This window comes from Lycorma delicatula, chromosome 5 (assembly GCF_047948215.1).
Source record: "Lycorma delicatula isolate Av1 chromosome 5, ASM4794821v1, whole genome shotgun sequence".
In the NCBI taxonomy this organism is placed as follows: domain Eukaryota; kingdom Metazoa; phylum Arthropoda; class Insecta; order Hemiptera; family Fulgoridae; genus Lycorma; species Lycorma delicatula.
The window spans coordinates 139,180,496-139,205,806 of record NC_134459.1 but is presented as its reverse complement, the minus strand read 5'-3'; the positions used below and the strand labels follow the sequence as shown (position 1 = coordinate 139,205,806).

General features: G+C 27.8%; 1 protein-coding gene across 2 annotated transcripts; it reads right to left on the bottom strand.

The window, feature by feature from the left end:
* Nucleotides 1-417: 417 nt before the first annotated feature.
* Nucleotides 418-24,556, bottom strand: LOC142324551 (ras-related protein Rab-32-like). Of its 2 annotated transcripts, none has more exons than XM_075365388.1 (7): nt 24,225-24,556; nt 21,200-21,232; nt 17,404-17,500; nt 11,480-11,536; nt 7,196-7,256; nt 5,962-6,145; nt 418-894 (listed from the first exon to the last, which is right to left on the bottom strand). In XM_075365388.1, exons 1-7 carry the CDS (start codon nt 24,328-24,330, stop codon nt 725-727), a joined length of 708 nt encoding a protein of 235 aa, XP_075221503.1. In that variant the 5' UTR covers nt 24,331-24,556; the 3' UTR covers nt 418-724. The 2 variants fall into 2 exon arrangements, with proteins under 2 accessions (XP_075221503.1, XP_075221502.1); XM_075365387.1 differs by having other exon boundaries at nt 23,817-24,555.
* Nucleotides 24,557-25,311: the final 755 nt, after the last annotated feature.

Genomic DNA, 25,311 nt, shown 5'->3' with positions numbered 1-25,311 from the left:
AAAAATTAATAAAAGAGAATTAATAATTAAACTATAAATATTCTCAATAAAAATATGTGCCTAAGTTTAAAATTAAAAGTACGTTAAAATATTTCACAAAATGAAAAAATGTTTTAAAAAGTTTACAATGTGCTTTGTTTTTCATAACTACAATACATGTTAGGACTTAGTTCATTAACTATATGTTGGAAGAGATAAAATGTGCTGGTCTACACAAACAAATACTAGTAGATATTCAATGAACTTAGCTGTAGAACCTATTATAGGAATTCTTTCAAAAGTTTTCTTTCTGTTCATGAAACGTTTCATCATTGACATGATTTGAGCTGTAGCAATTGTTCATCTGTTGTTGCATCTTATACAAATTGCAATAGAATTTTAATAGTGACTGTTTAGAGATGGTTTTCACCTAAATTAATTTTTTAACAATTACGCATGTTCAATATTGTAGTAATTCTTTGTTATACATGCACCTAATTATTATTTTTTTAGCTTTTAAAAACAATCATAGATTATACTTAGGATTAAAATCATGAAGCTTTGTATTGCAATAAATTCATATATTTGCTGCTTGAATTCTTTCAAAAGTAAAAGTGTATAAAATTACGCAATATTGTTATAGTAATGTAACTTCGTTGTAGATATTTTAAAGACAACACTATTTATGCAGAAGCACTCCTCCATAATTTAAATAGATTAGTAACATATAATTTTGTAAAAATTATTATTTGAAATCACAACATCTTTTAGATCTTGAATGTCTGCCTGAGGGTAAATGTGTTCTTTCATCATGAAGTAATATGTTTTCTTCAGTGATTGTATAAAGTGAAGCATATCTATCAGCATCTCGTTTAACTTTTAATGCACGTTTAATAACATGGAACATTGCTTCGCCTAAACATAAGAATAAAAATTCAATTGAAATTAGTTATGAAATTATTGTGTACAACAAAATAATAAATTTAGTTAGAACAGAATAATTTACACAGGAGAAACTACGTGAACTGTTATTATGCATGACAATTCATGATTTGTAATTAATTTTTTCAGATATTCAAAAAAAATATTTTTTTAAGTCAATTGGTGAAAATTGTCTGAGTATTATTATTGTCCCATCAATTTTTGGCTATATATATACATACACACATATTTTTTTGAAAATTCAAAAAATTCATTAACATATTGATCTCTGTGCTAATAAAATTTAATATTAAATGAAATATAAATCACCAAAATACAAACAGATATCTTAATCTTACTATATTAATTCCAAGAATTGATTTTCGGTGATCCTGCATCTTCAGTTATGTATTTAATTCTATAATCACATTAAAATAAATTGTTTTTATAATTTTTTGAGTTTTTTGACAAATTCAAAATTCACAAATTATAAAAACAATTTATATTAATGTAATTATACAATTAAATACCAACTGAAGATTTGGGATCCTGCAAAAAATAATTCTTGTAATTAATATGGTAAATTTAAAAAGCTTGTTTAAAAATAGAAACTAGCTTAAATTAAAATGTAAGAAAACTTTCATGTCTTTTTATACACAGTTCATCACAGCTAACAAAATTTAAAACTTTAAAATAAATAGTTAAATAATTTGAAAAATAAACTTTTCATTGGGCTTAAATTCGGTTTAAGAAAATGAGTAGAAGATATTATAGAACATCAGATGTTACACAAGTGTATTAGATATTAACTTCAATAGTATAGGAATAATTCTGGTTAGGAGTTTTATTTTTATTATTACATCTTTGGACATGTTTAAACAAATGTTTTAAAGAGGACAAAAGATGGGTGAAACAATAGATGGTAAAAATTCCAATTATTCTACACTAAATTTAACTTATTACGAGTTGAACTTCATGCTAAGTTATTTAGAAGCCATTGTGATAACTACTTCACCACCAACTACTGGCTAGCTCTACTGGCATTTCGCTTATTATAGCTAGTTTTTAATATTTTTGAACATTTATGCGAGTATCTTAAGAAATAATTTTAGAACATATTCTACCAATGAAAATAAAGAAAAAGTTCCATATAATCAGAGTTCCAGAAACAGTTGATTGAGTTGTAGCTTGTGAAAAATGTTGACCAGATTTTTATTGAAGCATAAAAAAAAACAAAAATTAAATAAGATAATAATTCTATAGCATAATTTTAATTTATTGTGTTTTATTAAAAAATAAAATTCATTATTGAGAGAATTTTGAAAAAATAAATTGAGAAATTTTTTATTTTGTAGGAAGATTGAAAATCTTTGCATCACTCTTTCAATGTTTACCATAACCTGTTCTTTCCCATCATGTTCGTCTTCTGTTGAACACAAAGAACATCATGTGAATGTAATTTGGTAAGTTCAAAGAGAGCCAAGGGCTCAGTATTTGACGAATTTTAAATTGCACCAGTTTATCAAGCCGTACAACGTGGTGAATAATTTGTAACGAAAATCTCTGCCAGGTAGAGATTTTCATTATAAAGCATTCAAAGTTCAAAGTGAACATTTTCAACCTTTGCAAGTTCAAGTTTCCAGAAAGACATGGAGAGTTTCTGCTGCATATCAATTTCTGGCACTGGCTTCAAAACAACCTCACAAAATAAGTTCTATTTTATTTAATGATGAGGCAATTTTTGCAAGCAATGGAGATAATAATTCGTAAAATAAACACCACTGGAATTTTGAAAATACACATAAAATAGTTTCCAACACAGGTTGATATTAATCCTTGGTGCGGTATTATTGATGAGCATAATATTGAACCATTTGTTTTTGAAGATTCCTTATAGGAAATGTGTACTTAAATTCTTTAGAAAATAATTTGCTTCCTCCTTTAGAAGATATTCTTTAGAAGATAACTAATGAGACAAAAAATGTTTTTTTTTATTAAGAAGTTAGTAATTATATGAATATAAGATTTATGAACAACCAGATCGGGTATGATAACTATATATTAGCCTCCTAGGTCACCTGATCTAATGCCATTGGGCTACTATCTGCAGGGTCATATGAAATCGTTAGTCTATGAACGAAAAGTAATTTGAAAAGAATAACACTGGTCAACAATGATTTTGTTACATGGGCAATATTTATTGAATGTTATGTATTTTTCTAAATACATGTATTTAGTTATGTATTTTTTTGTTAATGTTTTATATTTAGTTATTTAGTGTTATGTATTTCTAAATATGAAGTCAGAATTTCTCTGTCGGCCTCAGATTTTTTTTTTAATTGTCCTTATTTTCCAGCAAGTACATGTGCATGAACAATGGAAGTGCAATATATTATTTATTTTATTTATTGCAGCAGTCAAGTTGTGAAATAAATTATAATTTATTTGAGTTGATAGATAGCCATGAAAAATAAATATTATTATTATTATTATTACACAGTAATTAAAACGATTACAAGTGATAAACATATGATTCATGTCAAATTCTTTTATAAATTTAATTATGTTACTCATTAGTTACACGGTATTAATCACACATTGTGCAGCATATGTGAAATTTGTTTTGGAGACTCAGTATTGGATGTAATACTGTAAACAATGCATCATGCTGGCTAAGAAAAATCCCAACTACATCAGCTAAGTGTGAGCTCTCATGTGTGTAACATTTAGTGGTGCACTAAATTTATTGTTAAATATCCTGATATTCCCTCTGCTGTAAGACCACACAGTCCAGCTTCCAATTTCAGTACCACCAAAACCATGGGAATTAGATGAAGATGAAGTTGTTAATGTTGAAGGTCCAAGGTCCTTCATTTTTATCAGATGATGAAAAAAGAAGAGGTCCACAGACTTTTTAGAAAATAAAAACATTGAACCACATTTAATAATTAGTCAGAATTAAATGATATCATTTGTGATCAAAATTTATTCAAAAATGAAACAGAAATTCTGGCTTCACAACTGAAAGGATGGAATCTTTTACAACACTATATTAAAATTAGTACTTTCCGTGATAGGCAGTGTGAATTTGAATATTTCTTATTTCTGTACAAGGACTTTACTGTAAGGATGTGGAATCTTTATAGCTTTGGGACAAATGCTCCATCCTGGTGAATGGCATCTTTTTATAGACTCCTCAAACAGTAGTTTGAAAGCAGTCCTTTGTGTTGGAAAAATTTCCCATCAATACCTTTACCTCATACAGCTCAGATGAAGAGTCTTATAAAAATATGAAACTTGTGTTGGATGTGATTCAGTATGAGAAAAATTTTTGGAGACCTAAAAAATAATAGCACTATTAATTGGTTTAAAACTTGGGTGTACTAAATTTTACTGCTTCTTGTGGGAGTGGGTCAGCAGAGATAGGAAGATTTATTATGTTGAAAGAGAATTGCCAAAAAGAAAAACACTGACTGTAGGAAAGAAGAAAATTGTGAGTCCAGCACTAGTAAATTCATTATGAAATTTTTTGGAACCAGAAGTTCTTTTGTAAACAATCTGTATAAGAAAGGATGTTGTTATTTGCCATTTTTAATAAATTACTTACCCATTTAAAGGATCTTCCCACCAACTGATTAAAATAAGCAATTTTTTTTAGATACAATATTATTCCTTTGGTAAATTTTAATTTTTACAATAAAAATATTTTAAAAATCCTGAATTCTACTTATACAAAATAATATGTGCTCAAATAATGTTCATTATATTTCTGAATTATTTACTTTGTAATTATTTGATTTATTTGTAATCTTCAAAAATTTTATTTAATATTTTTAATGTAGTTATCATTTTTAATTATTAATACTGATTTAAACACTTCAATTTTCTATTTTATAATTATTTTACCCTCAGAGCAGCACAATCTGCTTGTTTCTGAAGCGATCTATATCATATATTATTATACATCAATCAGAATAAAAGATTTATTTTTTATTGGCAGCAGGTTTGTATTGTAATTAAAATAACCATAATGTCCTAAAACTATATATTTGTAATGAAAAACTGAATAAAATTTAAATTATTTCATTTAAATGATGACTTAAAAAAAATTATCTTTTCCAAATATTTTCAGTCACTTTTGCAGTCGTTGGTGCTGTTGTTTTAACCCTGGTATTGTTGTTTTTGTTCAGTTCAAAAGATAGATGTTTTTCTTTATTAAGATACATACTCATATTTCTTTGACTTCCAGTTGCAATAACATCTGATGGTTTCAGGGTGAGAAAAACAGAATAAATCATAGAAGCTGAATGCAAAAGGTGATTAAAAATTGTGATTTGAGTTTTTTTTTTAATGACATTTAATATTTTTATTCATGCTATGAGATTGATGCTGTGGATACTGCCAATGCTTTGACAATATGTATCACTTCAGTTATCGTCGAAGGTTGAGGTTTGAACCCTAGTAAAAGCTATTGCTTTTATATGGATTTAAACACTAGACAGTGAATATTAGTGTACTTTGGTGGTTGGGGTACAATTAATTAATCACATATCTCAGGAATGGTTGACCTGAGTCTGTTCAGGACTACACTTCACTGATATATCATTCTCATCTCAAACGATTTTTTTTGTAATCTTTTATTAGAAAAATAAAATAATATATATAATAAAAATATAATTTTTGTTTTAATTTTTCAAGGTCACTATATCTTAAATGAGATAGTAAAATAGATAAAAAAAAGATAGTGCCAACAAGAGTTTGGCAATCACTCTTGTCAATCTCATGCCAAAATTACTGAGGCAGTCTTGTTATAACAACCAAAATTAACTAGTAATATGGGAATTCAACTATTGAAAAAGTTAATTCACCTCTTACTAGATTTAAACTGGGATATTTACATCACAGATCAGATTTCATAGCACAACAGGTGATTGGTGATAACACTACCTTTACCTAGACAATGGTTAAGTTGAGTTGTTTATGATACTTTTATTGTTTTTCACTTTTACTTTAACTTTAGTTTCTTTAAAATATATGATTTGTTAATTACGTAATACATACCTATATTAACATCAATTTTAGCAGAAGTCATATACCATGCATCCAGCTCATAATCTAAACACAGAGAATTAAGACTTTTCACATTTACTGAAGGACTTGGTAAATCGCATTTGTTTATTAACAAAAAAATTGGAACAGGGGTTCCATCAAATTGTAATACATATTGCTTTAAATTTCCTATCCACTGAAATCAGAAAGATATAAATCAGAGTATAAGTAAAGTAAATGCACATATGTATAGATATTGATTGATTGAGTTTATCATGATATAAGAACACAGCAGTTAGCCAATAGCTGTGCACTTTTCTTACATATTAGTAATGCATATGTCTACTATTAATGATTCTGAAAACACCAGTGATTCACCAACTGTAATAATCTAATCATCATTTAAAGTATAACCAGACCTCAATTAAGAAACAATTATAAGAATAAAAAAATACATTTTACCTTGTGTTTAAAAAGTACAATAATTTAAATTAAATTAAATTATGTGTGTATTTCTAAGTAAATACACACATGGGTAAACCCAAAAGTTGCTTACTTAACATAGCTTAATAAGAAACAAATTCAAAAGCCTGCAAATAATTTTTAGATAGAGTATTTAACAACTCACAATATAAAATCTAACATAATTTTCCAATGGATCAGATATGTTTTCCCCATTTTTTCTGGGGTTAATCACGAGTGGATTCTTATTTTCGGCTGTCCTTTGATACTGATCTACTAAAATGGAACAAAGTATGTGAAATTATGAGGATGTTTTACAGATTTCATGACTCACTGGTTCCAAATTTGAAATATTCTGAATGAAAGACAAAGGTCCATTCTGGTACCATTCTGGAATGGAGATCAGGACGTAATGAGTGTGTACTTGTATGATGTAAAATAAGAAAATTTTCCAGAATGGCAGTTACAAATTGCAAGCCAACAGAAATTATATTCATGTTATCCTCTACTATTCAAAATTTACAGTTTAATTTATTTGGTTTTGAATATCTTCTTGATAATAAAAGTACACTGATTATTATTTACACTGAATATTAACTATTAATATTAATTATCAATTTAATAAATTGAATTAAAACTATTTATTAAATTTAAAAAAAATTATTGTGATTTGTATTTTTCTTTTTTGTGCAACATTTATTTAGATTCCTTTTTACCTAAGTATTAATTAAACTGTCTACAAACCAGGGCCAACATACAGATACTTGAGGTTTTGACAACATACCTTAACTAAACCCGAATAAGTTTTACTTCTTGAAGCATCGCATACTAAAATTATTCCATGTCTGAAAAGAATGAAAAAAATATGATTCTGAGATAAATAAATAAAATAAATGTTTATTTTGATCAGTACATAAAAGTACATTATACAGATTATGTCAATGTAAGATATTATAATATAAAAACAATTTATAAGATAAAATAGATGTGTTTATAGCCCATATTAATTACTTAAATATAAACATGTACAGAGCGAGTCAATAATATGGAAACCCTTTCACAACTTTAAAACCATTCCAGATAGACTACTATAACCTTCAGGATAAGGTGTCAATCAACTACTTTACCTTTTAATTAATTGAAATAGAATTTCAATCCCTTCTTGGGATAAACCCAGAAGTTGTAATTCAAATATTTTAAATTATAACACCTTTGTGTAGTATGTCATTTTAAAGGTCTCTTGAAGACAAGAAAAACTGTTTAAATGAAACGTTGGTACGATGCCTGTACCTAAAATGGTGATGTGATAAAGTTAGAATTTTGAAAATTACTAAATTTAGTACGTTCAAATAATAAAATTAAATAAAAAGAAATGAAACTGAATTAAATAAAAATTTAATTTAATTAAAATCTATTTTAAAAGTTAAATTTAAATTTAAGAAAATTAAAAAATTTGTATTTTTTAATACAAAAAATGTCCAGTTTAATGAGTGATTAAATAAAAAATATTGTCACCTAATCATGTTGAACATCAATGGTCTCTTACTATTGATGAAAAAATGAAGCTTACTTCATTGTTGTATATTATTCCATTTAGACTGTTTTATTACTACTGTTAGTGTCTTATGAAAATTTATTATGGTCGATTGGCTAATTGATTTTGCCTACCTTTACCACATTTGTAAGCCACTTTTGTTATTTACATCAATTTTATCTTTTTTGTAATTGTTTTTTACTGAATTAGTTTTTTCTGTGCTATCTGCTAATATTGCTATCAAGATGTCACTTCGTGAACAGGAGAGGCTCACACTTTTAAAGATGAGGGGCTTCGGTAATAGAGTTACGTTGTATAATGAAGTTTGTGAATTATTCAATGCAAAATTGAATAATCTTAATCCTATTTCAAAAGATACAGTGTCAAAAACCATTAAATTATTTGAAGAAACAGGGAGAATTAATAATAGGGAAAACTGGGAAGCCCTAAATCTGCAACAAATAATTAGAGAATATGCAAGAATTTATTAAGAATCCTCACTCCTTAACTCAAACAGCTGCAAGAGAACATAATATTAACCAAAGTTCAGTGATTCGAACAATAAAAAGTAAAAATTTCAAACCCTTCAAAATTCATCTGTTCCAAAAACTTCACGAAGATTAATACAGTTGAAGACTTGAGTTCTGCAAAATTATGATGAACAATATTTATGCAAATTCTAATTTATTAAACAACATAGTTTTTAGTGATAAGATCACATCTTTTTAAATGGCAATGTAAATTGTCATAATTGCTGATATTAGACATTAATCCACACTGTTATCGTGAGGCACATACACAGTATTCAGTCAAAGTAAAAGTTTGGGTAGATCTTATTGGTAGACGACTGAGCTATACTAATTGATGAAAATTTAAACACAGTGAAATATGAGGCTTTGCTTCTCGACTAAACATTAAAAACATTGTTAGCCCCATCTTCCAAAACATTTGGCTTCAACAAGATGGTGCCCTGCCTCATTTCAGTCTTCACGTTGGTGAAATTTTAAATACATTTTTTCCTGGAAGACTGGCTGAAGGGGTCAAATTGAATGGCCAGCATGATCCCTGACTTGTTACCATATTTTTACTTTCTTTGGGGCCACTTAAAACGTATTGTTTATCATAATAAGGCAGAAGATATTGATGATTTACAAAATAAAATTTGGGAAAAAGCACAAAATATCACTACGAGTCACTGAATAATGCAGCATTGTCCTTATACAGCTGACTGGCACACTGTCAAACAACAAAAGGAGGGCATTTTGAACATTTACTATGCTTAATAAATCATTTTTTTTTTTTAAATAAATTTATTTGATGATATCCACTTAATCAAATTTTTATAAACCTATTTATTTTTGATCCTTAAATTATCAATGTAATTGTTTCTAAAATCTAAACTTTATCTTGCTCCCATTTTGGGTACAGACATTGTCCCACTTTTTATTTATACAGTTTTTCTTGTTTTAAAGAGACCTTTAAAATGTTGTATTACACAAAGGGAGTTACCATTTAAAATATTTGAGTTATAACCCGTGGACCACCCCACCCCCAAGAAGGGGTTGAAATTCTTTTCAAAAGGTATACTAGCTGACTGATACTTTATCCTGAAAGTTACAGTATTCTATCTGGAACAGTTTTGAAGTTGTTGAGGGGTTTCCATACTCTTGACTCGCTCTGTATGAAATAATGTTAAGGTAAATACAACAAATATAAGAAATTACCACAAAATATTCACAATTCAGAAGCCGCTCGCTCATACAAATTATTTTAAGCACATACTTATGTACATGATGAACAGGATGCAGACAAACCAAGTTTTTTGTTTTGTTTTTAATTGGTATTATTTAAAAATTCAAACTTAATAATTTTGTTCCAGTAAAAGAAAACATTTTAATTGTATTTTAAATAAATTGGCAGGAAGATTTTCCAAATGGTGCGGCAATTTATTAAAATTATCAGGACTATTTCATATAACTCAAGTAAGAATGCTTGATTCAAGGCAACTTTTTACTTTTAATAAACTGTGGTATTTCTTTTTTCAACAAAATTAAAGCTATCTCAGTGTATGGATACTGAACTTCAGTTCATTTACAAAGGAAAATTACATTTATAAAAATAATTAAAAATTTACTTTCTGACAAACTGAAAAAAAATTTCCAATTTTGAATGATGAAACATTAAAATTAAAATTGGATTGGTGTATTTTCATTCACAGAACCTATATTGAGCATACCTACATTGAGCTGACTTGATAATTGAATACTGGTTAGTAACTTATAAAAATTAATTTGTTTACTTATTGGTTTATTTTATCTTCTACATTCAGTACTTTCACATAGATTTCTGTTTCAGCAATATGTTTTTGTGAAAATTAGTTTAAAAATGTAAGAAAAATACTCACAAAGACATATATATAACATTTCAGTTGGTGATTTAAATGAACTATACTGCTGTTATAATTATTATCTGTGGCATTTTATTGTTTCTTGTGGTATGATTTGATATGCATTATTAAAACTAAATCTGAATAATTTTTGAATTTAAATTAAATTTAATATTTCCTTTTCAATCATTATGAACAAATTTTACTTATTCAATAAGTACATTTTCATTTTTTAAAATGAATTTTCATTGTATTTTTTCAAGAATAAAAGATTTAAATGTTATTTGTTTTTAGAATTTTCATGTTTTCTATACCTGAAAATGTAAATTTATCATGATTCAAAAATATTTTCTAATGTGATACAAAATCTTTTCTAATGTGATAAGCATAATTAGATTTTCTGTTTTAATTTTGCTTTATTATATTTATATACTAGTAATGTTCCAGAAAGCATTTTTTCCCCAATTTCTGTTAGCCAATTCTACATAGAATTTTTAAAATTTTGTCCTTCATATTTTTTTCATATAAACCTCTGCTCTATTTTTTAATTATTATAAATATAGTTATTATTAATTATTTTATCTAATTTTTTATTACAATTTTTAAAACCAATTTTATAATTCGTTAAATGTTTTTTCTTTTTTTAAATATACTCTTGCATATTAGTATTATAATTTAACAGAAGATGATATCATGATCATTGTGTTTTTCAATTTTGTTTTATTAGATTTTAAGTATAATTTATAATGGCCCTTTATATTATAACATTTTCCAGTTGCTAAATGTTTCATTAAGTTAAATCCTTTATTTAATTTGAGTTATTTTCTGTATACTTTATGGCTCTATACTATATTAATTATTTATTCAATCAGAAAGCAACAACTGGCTTTTGGTTTTTAACAGTTACTATGGTGGATGATAATAAATTCTGTAGAATAAAGAAAACACCAAGTCTGACTAGGACTCAAACCTGGAACCTCTGATGAAAGGCAGAGATGCTACTGCTCTGCCATAGAAATCAGCAGACAGAGCAACATATTTTTTTGTATATTGCAAATTTTTGGAAGTGTGGAAATAATGATTTATTATTAATGGTTGTTATTGGTTTTTGATAGATTGACTGAAATAATAAATTATTAAATACTTACGAACTTTTATAAAATTGTCTTGTAACTGCACCGGTCCTTTCTTGTCCAGCAATATCCCTAAAAAAAAATAAATAAATAAAATTCCCACATAACCAGTACAACTAATGTTACAATAATACTGGATGTTCATAAAAGTTGGACAACATGTTTATTCTTGAGAGATTTCTGTTTGTAGTAAAAGAATATAAAGGTAAATAATTTTAAATTATCAGCAGCTACTGACTAACTGTTTTTCTGAATTGGACAGCAACATCAGTTCAGAATAAACTACATTATATACTGAGGTTTACAGAATCAACATCAGTGTACATTGTAGCTTTAGATATTAACATAAAGTACATGAACTCCATCTTGTAAGTGAATGGCAACATGGTAAAATAAACATGAGGGACAGTAAGTCTAGAAAATGGAAAATGACCTGGACACAGCTTAATTTAGCAAAGATAATACGGAGATATTCATGAGTCATATATGAAGAAAATCAGTCTCTCTTGGTGTTTCCTAAACCACTATGCACAAAGTTATACATAAGAAGAAAAAACTATTCAAGACTCGTAAAATAAAATCAGCAAATTACCAGAAATGTTAAAATTTGTTTGTAATTGACAAAGTAATATAAGTTGAATTATGCCTTCTTCAGATGATTTATATTACATATTTAAGGCATATTATTTACAAAAATTCCAAAATTTGGACATTTGAACAACCCAATTAGATACTTAATTAAGTCTGTGACCCTTAAAAGTTTATATGTGGCAAATACTATACCATCAGTTTTTTCTTAATGGTAATAACTATTATAACAACTATGTAGTCCATTGAAAAATTATTTTACAAATATGAAAACATTTAGGAGTACAAATGATTTTAATTTAATACTCCATAAGTATGAAGCCTTCATTCACATTTCAGTTTTTATGTTAGAAATGCACAGAATAAGAATTTGCTTATAAATGAATTTATATTATTTAAACATATATAATTTAAAGGTGGTCGTCAGTCAATTGAAGATGACCCTCGACCAAGAAGGCCTTCGAACTGATGACACACATGTTCAGAAAATCAATGATCTGGTGCGTGCAAATTACTGATTGACTGTCAGAGAACTTGCAGAGGGGGTTAGCATCTTCTGGATCATGCCGTGACATTTTGACTGAAAAATTGAACATGCATTGAGCTGCAACAAAGTTTGTTCCTTGTTTGATGACTGAACAGCTAAAGAACATCAAACATCAAGTGCATAATTACTGGCAACTTATTGAACAAGCCAATGACAATGAAACATTCATGTAAAGGATTGTAATGGGAGACGAAAACTGGGTTTACAGCTACGACATTCAGACAGAAGTTCAATCATCAAAAAATCATACATTACAAAAATCGCTACTAACACTTAAACATGTTGTACTTAAATAACAATAACACATTAAAGTTTTTGTTTTTTTTGTTTTTCTATATGTTGATTAGCAAAATTTTATTCTGTATGTGGTGCCTGTATGACTTCCTTATACCTGTGAATAAATGTGTGTCCATTTGTCAAATGTGATGTTAACTAAAATCATTGTAGTTAAGTAAATATATTTCTGGTTCACTGAATTTGTTCTATTAGTTTTTGATGTCACCATATTTAAGACAAACTCCTTTAAAATGTACAGAAAACCTGCAATAATTAAAAACCTCCATCATAATATATATCTAATCATTTCATGCATCATATATATATATATATATATACATATATATATGATGCATGAAATATATATATATATATAAATATAGATAGCTTTCTTATAAATGTTATATCATTTAATTCATATGCTTTCGTCAGCTGACAGGACAGTTACACTAAAACACAATACAAAACAACACCTGCCCAAATTAATGGGTAGGTAACATATCTACACACAACAAACTGCATAAAATAATCTACAATAAAAATATAAAAATCTAAACATATCAACGGAACATTTTCACACAAATCATGAATATTTTCAGAACAGATGGTTATTATTTTGCTTTTAATTCAACAAATAAAATACATTACATCACAAAGCAAATTAACAAAACCTGCGCTGACAAACATTACAATAGAATAAAGAGATTAAATTGCAGTGATTGCACTAAACACTACATTGGACAGACTGTGGGAGTCACATTCTCCAGAATAGGATCAAGGAACATTATTTATACATTATTTAACAAATTACTTATTAGAAACAGGACGTATATACAGAAAACACAACATGCAAATTTTACATTTAGCAAAAAAAAACACAAGATTTTAGCATGCTTGGACAATCAAATGTACAAATACTAAATTTGACAAATACGATATTTTAAATAACAAACATAACATACATAGAGTACATTATTTGATTGCCTATATATGTAGTTTTCTAACTTTTTTAATGCAGGTGCCGTTAACAGGAATACTACCAGATACTTCACTGAACAATTAATTAAAAATCAACCTGACAGACCTCGGAAATAAAAAAATTATATTAATTTGAAAATCATTTAATATTTTATAACTTTTAAGAGTTATCATGTTTTGATGTGCTGTTTCAATTAATTTAAGGTAAAGTTTAAATGAATTTAAAGTGTTGTTTGAGAAGTTTCTTTTAGTTTTTATATTTCATAAAAAAAATTAATAAAACAAGCTTCTTTGGCATCTAACCAGTTCAGATTTATACTATTATTCCACATTTCTTCCTTTTTCAATAAACATATTGAATCCTTTTCAAGGGTTATAAGTCAATGAATCTCATCATTTCTGATGCTTTAGTTACAGCCCACCACCCAATTGGATATTTTTTACATTATGGATCTACAATTGTGTGAACAACAAATTTTACAATCTAATAAATAACTTGATGTATTTAATTCATAAATAAGTTTATGTTGCAAAACTGTGCAGAAATTATGAAATTGAAATTAGTAGTTATTGAATAATAATTATATGTAAGTTTTATTTTAGTTTTAATATTAAGAGTTAAAAACGTTTAATTGCATAAGTATTTGGGTTAATGTACAAAAAAATTAATTAAAAAAAACTAATGCGTGCTAATATACAAAAAAAGAATAATAAATAAATAAATTAAAAATAGAGACAATTTTTAATAAAATTTCTTATAACACATGGAATTTTATTTTTTAGAAAAAACATCAAATTTAAAAAATTAAATAATTTGTTTAAAATTTATTTGTATTTAAAACTGTATAAAAATTACACTAAATGGAATAAAAAATTTACTCGTAGTAGATACTAAAAAATCCCAGACAAAAATTAAAAGTTCATCATTTTAACAGAATTGTATACTAGTTGTAAATTAACAAAATATTTTGAAACTATTTTTTATGAAAGCCATCTTCTTTTTTGTAACTATACTTTTTTTGTACACTTATAAAGTAAGTTCCCTCCTCTACTTTTTTCTGTAGTTGTTTATATAGAAATTCCTAATCAATGCCATATAAATTAAACAGAATTGTATACTAGTTGTAAATTAACAAAATATTTTGAAACTATTTTTTATGAAAGCCATCTTCTTTTTTGTAACTATACTTTTTTTGTACACTTATAAAGTAAGTTCCCTCCTCTACTTTTTTCTATACTTGTTTATATAGAAATTCCTAATCAATGCCATATAAAGTTTTGGAGATAAATACTATTTTCAACCTATTCTAAAAATCTGGTTGTCATCTCGTTTCCACCAAACTGGATTCAGCTTTATTTTTTTAAATGGCACTAGGATTGAATGACACTCATTTCCATGTAAAATTTGAAGAAAAATCATTGAAGAAGACTGCACATCAATATCTTTTAGTGATTTTTTTAATGTGATTAGCATCCATTTTCAAGATATTAGCCATTAAAAAACCTACTGACTGAAGGTGCTTTTTGGCTAATTCTCTGACCTAAAAAAAAATTGGATGAAAATTTATTGACTTATTTTAAACTTTATTCATTTTCTCATAAATTCTCCACAATTGTAATTGAAATAAATTGTCCACAATTATATTATTTATTAATTTAATAATACTGAATTTAGCCTTGTATGTACTATTTGATTCCTTTAGTGTATATTTTGACATAAGTCAATATGTTAATACTGACTTGGCACATAACAAGTTGCTTTGAATTAAGATCTTGAAGAGGTTTTAAAACATTCATTAAAGATCATCAATGGCATCAAGTAAATATCACTTCACCTCCATCACTGATTTGATGAAGCAACAACACATGAAACATTTTACTGTATCAAAGCTTTGCAGTGTCAGCCAAACAGTGTGATAATAAAACAGCATCTTGTTGGGCCTTTTCTGCATCTTCATATACAACTGTCAACTATCCAAATTGTATAAGAGAATTGTTGCAACAATTATTTGATTATAAAGTGTTTCCTGATAACTGAATATTGACCAGTTTCCTGTAGTAACAAAATCACCTTTTTTAAATATTTGTTCTGTGAATTTTATTGCTTCGGTTTTTTAGAACAGGTTACTACTGTTACCAGTGCAGTGAAAAAAAACCAGACACTGATGTATTTATATTTTTATTGCTGATTAGATGATCCTGTCTTTTAACTTGTACCAAGTAGAACTTATTTTAATGACACTATTTTGAATAGCATGATGAGCACTCTTGTAGTTTAAATGTTCAACAATATTACGTCTTTATAACCAGAATTTTCTTATATCATCTAACTTCATATTAATAAAAATACAATATTCAAAAACTCAAACAGCAAGTTGAAAATATTTGAGAACAAGAAATATCATTGATTTTACTTACTATTTAATAACACCAATTTGGATCGTATTTATACTGTTCTATATGTATAATATAATGTGATTAGTATGACTACTAGAATATAGCTGTTAACTGGAATCTTCCTTTCAAAACAACATATTCCATGCTATAAATTGATTGGACTCTGAAGCAGAAAGTTGTGTTCTGTACATATCTTTTTACTAAAGAATGTGTTTTGTCCTTAACTAAAGAATGAATATTTTGTAAAATGAAACATAAACAGGCTAACTGGTGTGGTAGAAAAATTAGGTTATGAAATTAAATCAATAGTGGTTGCAGTTAATACTTTTTATAGCTAGTTTCAAAAATGGCCTACAGTACTTCTCAAGTAGTGATTTAATATTGAAAAATAAGTAGTATCAAGATATGAACATTTGCTAAATTTCATTTTCCTATGTTTAATAGATGAAAAGTTATTTAAAAGTTCCCATATTATACTAACATTCTGTTCATGTAAATATATACATAAATTTTTTTTTGATGATTGGCAATCGTACTGGGAAAATGACCTTCCAAAAAAGGAGATTACATTAACATTGTTAACAACATCTGGTAAGGGCTTTTCTCCTGACCTGCTAAGAACAAGATACAGTAAATCAACAAAATTTGCTCTGCTGCATCCTCTTTAACATATTTTCTACTAGCATTCTTTCTTGCATCCTTATTTCTAGTAATATCCAGTCTTATCCTTCATGCTACTTATAAATTTCATTTTAGTTGTACATTTCTTAACTTCCTACCTTTATTCAGTGATCTGTTCTTTAGCATTAAAAACTTTGATAATGCATGGCTTATATAATATTTACTTAAAACATATTAATTCATTTTTTCTGTAGTATAAGGCTTTTTATCACTAACTTCAGTGATAAAAAGTCTATACATACTGAGTCTATACTTCAGTCCTTTTTTTATACATATACAATTTCCTTCATATTTGTTACTCCCTTTCGTATCAAATTACAAAATCAGTATTTAAGAGACAATTCTAAAACTTGGATTAAGTTAACTTTGAATATTAATTAATGAATTACAATTAGATGACTTTGCAAAGTAAAAACCTATTATAAAACACACATACATATATACACACAAAAAATAAAAAATAAAAAGTTACCAAAAATGTACTTTGAGAATAGTGCTGAGATCCCATCTTAATTCCTTCAGACTAAATTCAGTTCCAATAGTAACTTGGTATTTTGTGGAAAATGTGTCTAAATAAAGAAAAGAAATTGTAAAAATATGTAAGTGATAAGAATTTTAACAAATATACATCAGTTATATTAAATTGATATGAGTATAAAGAATAAAAACAGGCAATAATATACTAAACTTTCACTATCATTCATTTAGATCTTAAAATTTACCACTTCATCACTGGACAAATGGGATATAACTTTAAAGATATAATGAATATTTAGCAACATAAAATCAATGTTTACAAATCCATTCATAGAAGCAAATCACATATTCACTGATGTAATCAAGATTGATAACCTATAAATATCCAAAAATGACCACTTTTTAATATGCTTGAATATTACAAAATGTTTAAACACATAATGAAGTATGAATGCATAGTTCAGATGTAGCATAATTTGTGGGCATATTCTAAACATGTGGCAGAGGTAAAAGACAATTTCCCTAATTAATAATAAGAAAATAATTAATTAAAAAAAATTAAACAAAAACGTTTTTTAATATTACATATTTAATTTACAGCAGAGAAATTTTCAATCTTCCTTTTACCCTTATGACAGAGTTTAACCATTGAATCATACATCTTTTCCAATAAATTTTGTCCCAATTTATAAAATCAACTGAGTTTTCAATTGCAGCTTGAAGTGATTCAGATCATTTGGATTTCAAAAAAAAAATCATGTTTTTTCCCCAAATTGAAATTAGAGGCAATGTATGTATGCGACAGCCATTAAATTGTTCTTTGGTGTTCTACTCATTCAGGAAAAGTTTGGCCAAGGGAGTCTGTAACTTAAAGAGCTTAGCAAGGTGCCCCCCCCCCTTGCTGCCAAGCATAGCAGCGGCTGATGTCAGATATGGGATTGTTTAATTACTTAAACACTGATGCATAAAAACTTTTCTGCATTGAACTAGAATAATCATGAAATTTTATTTAAAGAAGAATAATAATGGCATTAGTTATTTGATCATTTCCAAGTAAAATGTAAACCCAGGATTGCTTCAGAACAACTGGAATTTAAATATCAAGATTTAATAATAAATAGGATAAATCCAACTTTTTTTTTCATTATGTTATACAGAAAACCCATTAGTCTCCAGTAAGAAGGAATACTTACTTCTTACTACCAGAAATCAGTTGAAAAATAGATATTATTTTCTGGTAGTGAAATTAAAAAGGATATATGATACTATATTTTCAAAAATTATTTTGAATTTATTCTTGATTCCTGGGGTTTGAAACTGGAGCACAGTTATCTAATAAAAAACATTTGAAAACTTTATAAAAAATGAATAACTTCTTCAGAAAAACCTACAACCTGATTTAATTTCGTTATTATATGTACAATGATAACAGAGAACTTCAAAACATAAAAAAATAATGAGAAGATCCTCACTGAATTGTGATTTTGTTTATACGAGAGTAAGTCAATTATTATCCGCAATATAGTTATAAATTTTATTGTGATACAAATAGAAAACTTACATGTACATCATTTTTCAACATAGACCCCTTACATTTCAATGTACTTGGTCCATCGTTGCACAAGCTTCCTGATGCCCTCATAAAAGAAGGTTTTCAGTTGAGCTGCAAGCCAGAAATGCACTGCTTCTTTCACTGTTTCATCCGAGGTAAATAGATGGCCCCATAATGCCTATTTGAGTGGACCAAACAAGTGGTAGTCAGAAGGGGCAAGATCAGGACTATACGGAGGATGAGCCAGTACTTCAAAGTTTTGTTTCTGGAGCGTTTCAGTAGTATGTGGATGGGCATTGTCGTGCAACAACACACCTTTCGACAGCAGTCCTCGGTGTTTGGTTCGAATTGCAGACTTCAGCTTGGCAGTAAGCATCTCAATGTAACGTGCACTGTTTATTGTCATGCCCCTTTCCTTATTATACTGGATATAATGATGTTATACTGGAACATTATGATGTTCTAGTACTGAGCCTTGTGAGTCCCAAAAAAATGTAAGCATCAGTTTTCCTGCGAATGGTTGGGTCTTGAACTTTTTTTTGCAGGGCGAATTTGGATGTTTCCATTCCATACTCTGTCGTTTATTCTCCGGCTCGCAACGATGGATCCATGTTTCGTCACCAGTGATGATTCTGTCTAAGAAGATGTCCTGTTCGTCACCATAGAGATCCAAATGTTTTTGGCAGATGTCCAAGCGGGTTTGTTTATGCAACTGTGTGAGTTGTTTTGGGACCCATCTTGCACACACTTTATGAAACCAAAGTCTGTTGTGGATGATTTCGTAGGCAGAACCGTGACTAATTTGCAGACGATGTGCCACTTCATCGATAGTTACTCTGTCTAAGAAAACCATTACACGTGCACGCTCAATGTTTTCCTCATTTGTGGCGGTAAACGGTCATCTGGCTCCTTCGTCATGCGTAACACTTGTGCGACCAGTTTTGAATTTTTCAATCCATTCGTAGACACTCTATTGCGGCAACACACTGTTCCCATACTGTACTGAAATTCTTCGACGAATTTCGGCCCCCATACACCTTCTGACCACAAAAAACAGATAACATTGTGCGAAAGCACAAGTGTTACGCATGACAAAGAAGCCGGATGACCGTTTATCGCCACAAATGAGGAAAACATTGAGCGTGCACGTGACATGGTTTTCTTAGACATGGAGTATTTCTTAGTAGGTTGAAGGCTAACTTTTGCATGCATCAGGTACATTATTCATCTAACAGATCATGGTTACTTGGAAATATTTATATAAACTTTGTTCGTTTGTTTGTTCTTGGTTCATGCAAAAACCAACTGACCAATTACTTTCAACTTTGCAAGATACATTTATGTTATCCCAGGGAAGAATTTAAGCTATCAATTGAGGCCCTAGCTTCTTGAAGGTTAAGATATTAAAAATATTTGTTACTTCTTTACCACCAAGGAGGGTGAAGTTGTGAATTAAAGATATTCAATAAGGAAAAGTAGATTAATCTTTTTACTTAATTATTATATTTCTGCCACCATGGCAAAGAAATAAGTTATGAAGTTTTCATCATCAAACGTTTTGCACTTTACTTACCATAATTATTATTATTCTATTTTTTTGTAATTTAGTTTCTTTTAATTTAATTTTCTTTCTTTTTCTCAGGTTTCTATAAAGCCAGACTACTATAATTTTTATTTATCAGTATTATTCTTACAACCGTGAAGATGATGTACAGTGGGTAGAGCTCTCTGGGTAGATGGGAATGGCAAGCAAAGTGAGCTCTGTGGCCATGTGGCAGACCCTTTGGCCCTGGGGCTCCAGGATTCACCTGAGCTGACCTGATCCCCAAAGGTCCTGGTTCTGTCTAGATGAGGCAGCTAGTATGTATATGTATATATACAGGGTATCCCATGAAGAAATTTTCAGAACATATTCTACTGATGAAAATAATGAAAAACATTCATATATAAACATAGGTCTGGGAACGCTTTCTTTTCGAGTTACGACTAGCAAAAGATTTCACCTGGAATTCAGCTCCTTTAATAAAAAGAAGACTTACTGTAATACCATCCATAAAAAAAAATTCTATAAAAATATGCTAGGTGAAAAGGTGTACTGAGAAGCAACGAGCCTAATGATCATATATAATATAATAAATGTCTATGCATTAAAAAAAATAAATATTGAATGCAAATCACCTTGCATAATAACGTAAATCTTAAATTAAATGAGAATAAAATGCAAAATAAAATTACTTACTCTTAGTATATCTTTGAATTATTGCTGTTTTCCCTGCAAAATATTCAAATATTATAATAAAATAATAATTACTTATTATTTTTTAAAAAGTAATTATATATTATATGCCCACTCAGTTAATTTCAGGCACTAATAATAGATAAATTTTAATAATGATAATAATATACAATGATTTAATTATTGTTTAAAATTCAATAATTAACAACAGGGTGTATAAACTTTCTACCAAAACTTATTTAGTTCACAAACCAATTAAAATCTATACAAATAATGATGTTAAATGATTATTATATTTAATAAATAAAAATTATTTATGCACACACACACACTCACACACATAATATTCCATCCTTAAAGTAAATGACCAGTACTCTCTTTTTCTATTGGACGACCAGAAGATCAGCAGCTAAGTTTGGAACTGCTACTGAGATTTTTGATTTTCCTTACCATGTTGATATGTTATAGTAGATACATGCTGCAGTACTTATTGATATATATATTAAAAATACATCTACTTCACTCTATTTCATAGAGATTAAATAACAGTCTAGTCTTATACAATTAAATTGTACCACTCTGTATATCTAAATATACTGAAGCATATATTGCTGTTAGCTAGCATTAATATTAGTTTGGCATATTATCCAGTAATTCTACCATTAAAAAGTTCTTGGTTATGTTCAACTATTCAGGAACAGCCTTCTTCCTCATAGTTGAAAGTTGCCTTTTTTAGAAAAATGGAAAAAATTTACTCATGATGGACAGGAAAACAATAACTCTCAAGAAATTAATATTGTAATGAATAAAGAGTGAAAATTTTAAGCTTTTATGGATAAAAATATTTACTTACTAATAAATTATTTACAAGTAGTTACTTATGAATTTGAGACCTGGTACAAAATAAGAGAATACAACAAAGTATAGCCAAGAGAGGAAAGAATCTAATAGGTATCTTTGATATTCAAAACTGGAATTGGAAAATGGAGAAAAGAGTTAGAGCCAAATAAGGTTGGTGAGTCATATACTCATATTGATACATTCAGAAATTCAGTTAATTTTAAAATAGTAGAATGCATAGAGACAAAAACTAATGAAGACAATGGTCAGGATATAACAGATATTTTAGAATTTAGAGTTGGCAACTATAATCCAATTAAAAGTTTAGTTCAGAATAGTAGATAGGAATAGAGAATAACTCACTGGGATGGTTTAGTGGTGAACGCAACTTCTTAAATCAGTTGATTTCAAAGTCAAGAGTTCCAGTGTTCAAGTCTTAGTAAAGGCAGTTACTTTTATACGGATTTGAATACTAGATCATGGATACTGATGTTCTTTGGTGGTTAGGTTTCAATTAACTACACATCTCAGGAATGGTCGAACTGAGATTGTACAAGACTACATTTCATTTACACTCATACATATCATCCTCTGAAGTAATACCTGAACGATAATTCCTGGAGGCTAAACAGGAAAAAGAAAAAAAAGGAATAGAGAATACCACCAAAAAATCAAGTGACTGCTTACTCTAAAAAATAAAATTTATCATAGTTTTAGGTTTTTGGTTTAAGTTTTGTGATGCAAAACATATCTCTAATCGATGAAGTAAAATAGTATTTAATTTAATAATTGCGTTTGATGTATTAGTATTCTCTCTTACATGTGATTTAAAAAAAAAAAATAATAAAACACCTTACCTGTATTCTGAAAACATATTTCAACTAGTTTTTTTCACAACATAAGATTACAAAAAAATTCAAATTACAGATACCTTTAATTTCATGATTGATTTTAAAGTGACTTCTTCTAACATGGATGCAAGTTCCTACAAATTTAATAACATTTCAAGCCACTTTTTATAATGATTGAAATCTAGTTTCACTATTATTTTCCAGTTCATCAAATTTATGAAGATAGTTCTAAAAAACTGGACTTTTTAAATATCCTCTGTTCAGGTCTTCAGAGATCATGCAATGACCAAAAGTTTCTTGTAAGACAGCTACATTTTATTAGTAGATGATAGGAAAGTCATTAATAGAATGAACGCATCCTTGCTGAAACCAACATTCTCATTTGCTTTTCTTTAAACCAAGCCTCATTATTAGAATTAATACAATTTGGCTTCTCAATCCTATTTTCACAAACAAAAAACTGAAACTATCAGCGATGCCATAGAAATTTTTCATGAATAACACTGAAACAGTAAGAATGCAGTTTTATTTTGTATAAGGATAAACTCCTAAACATTTTTGAAGAGTTGAAATAGTTTTTTATGTTCTCAACAATTTCCACAGATATTACTTAAATTTGGCCTTGACGCCTTTTAATGTGTATTTTCCCATTTTCATAAAATTTGTTGTTAAAAATGCAAAATAAGATTATTTAAACTGCTATGCGCAACTATCCTTTGGTAGACTGTTACCATCTGATAAATAAATAATGAAAATTTTATTTGTGTATGAATTTATGCTCTCATTCTAATGGTTGTGTTTTTTAAACATGGTTTATGACAAATAAATCCTGCTTCTGGCCAGTGATATATAAAGAACTCTGATTTCAAACAAAAATAAAATAACAATATTAATTAAAAAGTAAAAAAGTAAAAATATTTTTAACTTACCGACTGAATAATCGCCGACAACTATAATTTTTAATAAATGAAAGTCAATATAGTTAATGTTATTAAGTGTTAAATTTCTTCTATGATGTTTTACTAATGTACTACCGCTTTCATCATCATCATCATGTTTTTTTTTACCAGTTTCAAAAACTTTTTTTTTATCTGTTTCTTCATTCTTGAAAATCTTAAACGTTATAATATTTCGTTCGTAGAAATCGGCTTTACTTCTTCTTAAATGTTCTTTGTCTGGTGATTCATCACTTTCAGAAGAAGTATAAACACGTGTTACATCTGATGGTTTTATGTCAGTTTCTGATTCTTCATCTCCATCAAGAACTATTACATTTGGATCTGTTACATTAGTTGACATTTCAGAATAAATATTTTCAATATTTTCACTTAACTCACCTTCATTAGTTTCCTCTTTTTTTGTTTCTGGAACTGTATCCAAGTTTTTTGCTTTTTCTGCTTCAAAATTTCTAATAATTTCTTCAACACTTAATTTTTTATCCATTTTTTTCTTTTAATGTTAAATTAGATAAAAATATAAGAAAATACCTTCAAATAACAATTAAATATATTTAATCGATTACATTAAAATAAAATAAAAAATAGTTTAAAATAGACACCTTTAAAAAAAAATCAAGATATTGCACTGTAAATACAATTAATATTCAGTTAACTTTTGTTTGCAATAATACAATTAATAATGATAATTTAGAACAAAGGATAGGTTATCTATCAAATTGTGTATCTGTCTCGGCTAGCCCAAGATTATACAGGATTATTTTTCCAGTAATGTAGTGTTACTTTGATTTATACTGATTGACAATATCTAATCTCATAATAATAATAATAATGGGATACTTTTATATCTATTTTTTGTAATATGAATACATACACAAATTAATAAGTTATCTCAATTGTTTATCTGTTTCATAATAAATGTACCTAAGAATTAAATGAATCAATTTAATTTATTTACTTAATTTTTAATGTATATTATTAAAATTAATTTTAGTAAATTTTTACAATAACGTAGTGATCCCTAAATCTTTATCCTCTGCCCTTTCTATTATTTTTTGTATTTTTACTTCTTGAAAATTTTAATAAATAAAAAAAGTGAATATTTTATTCAGATCACATCATTTACGTTATGTAGAGCTTATCATGAATTTGTTATTCCATGGATAACAATAAGGAACTGCTGCAGCATTTTCCAAGAAAATCATGAAAAGCTTGATCAAAATAGCATTAAAAAGTAAAAAAATAAACAGATTAATAAAGAAATATACTTAATAAATATTATTTTCCTACTTACACTGAAACTCAGCTTAAGCTATCCTTCTCATCCGACTACAGAATAACATAGGTAATTCACTCCAACTTTTTTCCAGAGTTCAGAAAACATAATAATAGATGAATTATTCAGAATAGATAGATGTTTCTGAGATACAGATGAACATTAATTTTTATTTTATATAGGAAGTGTCAT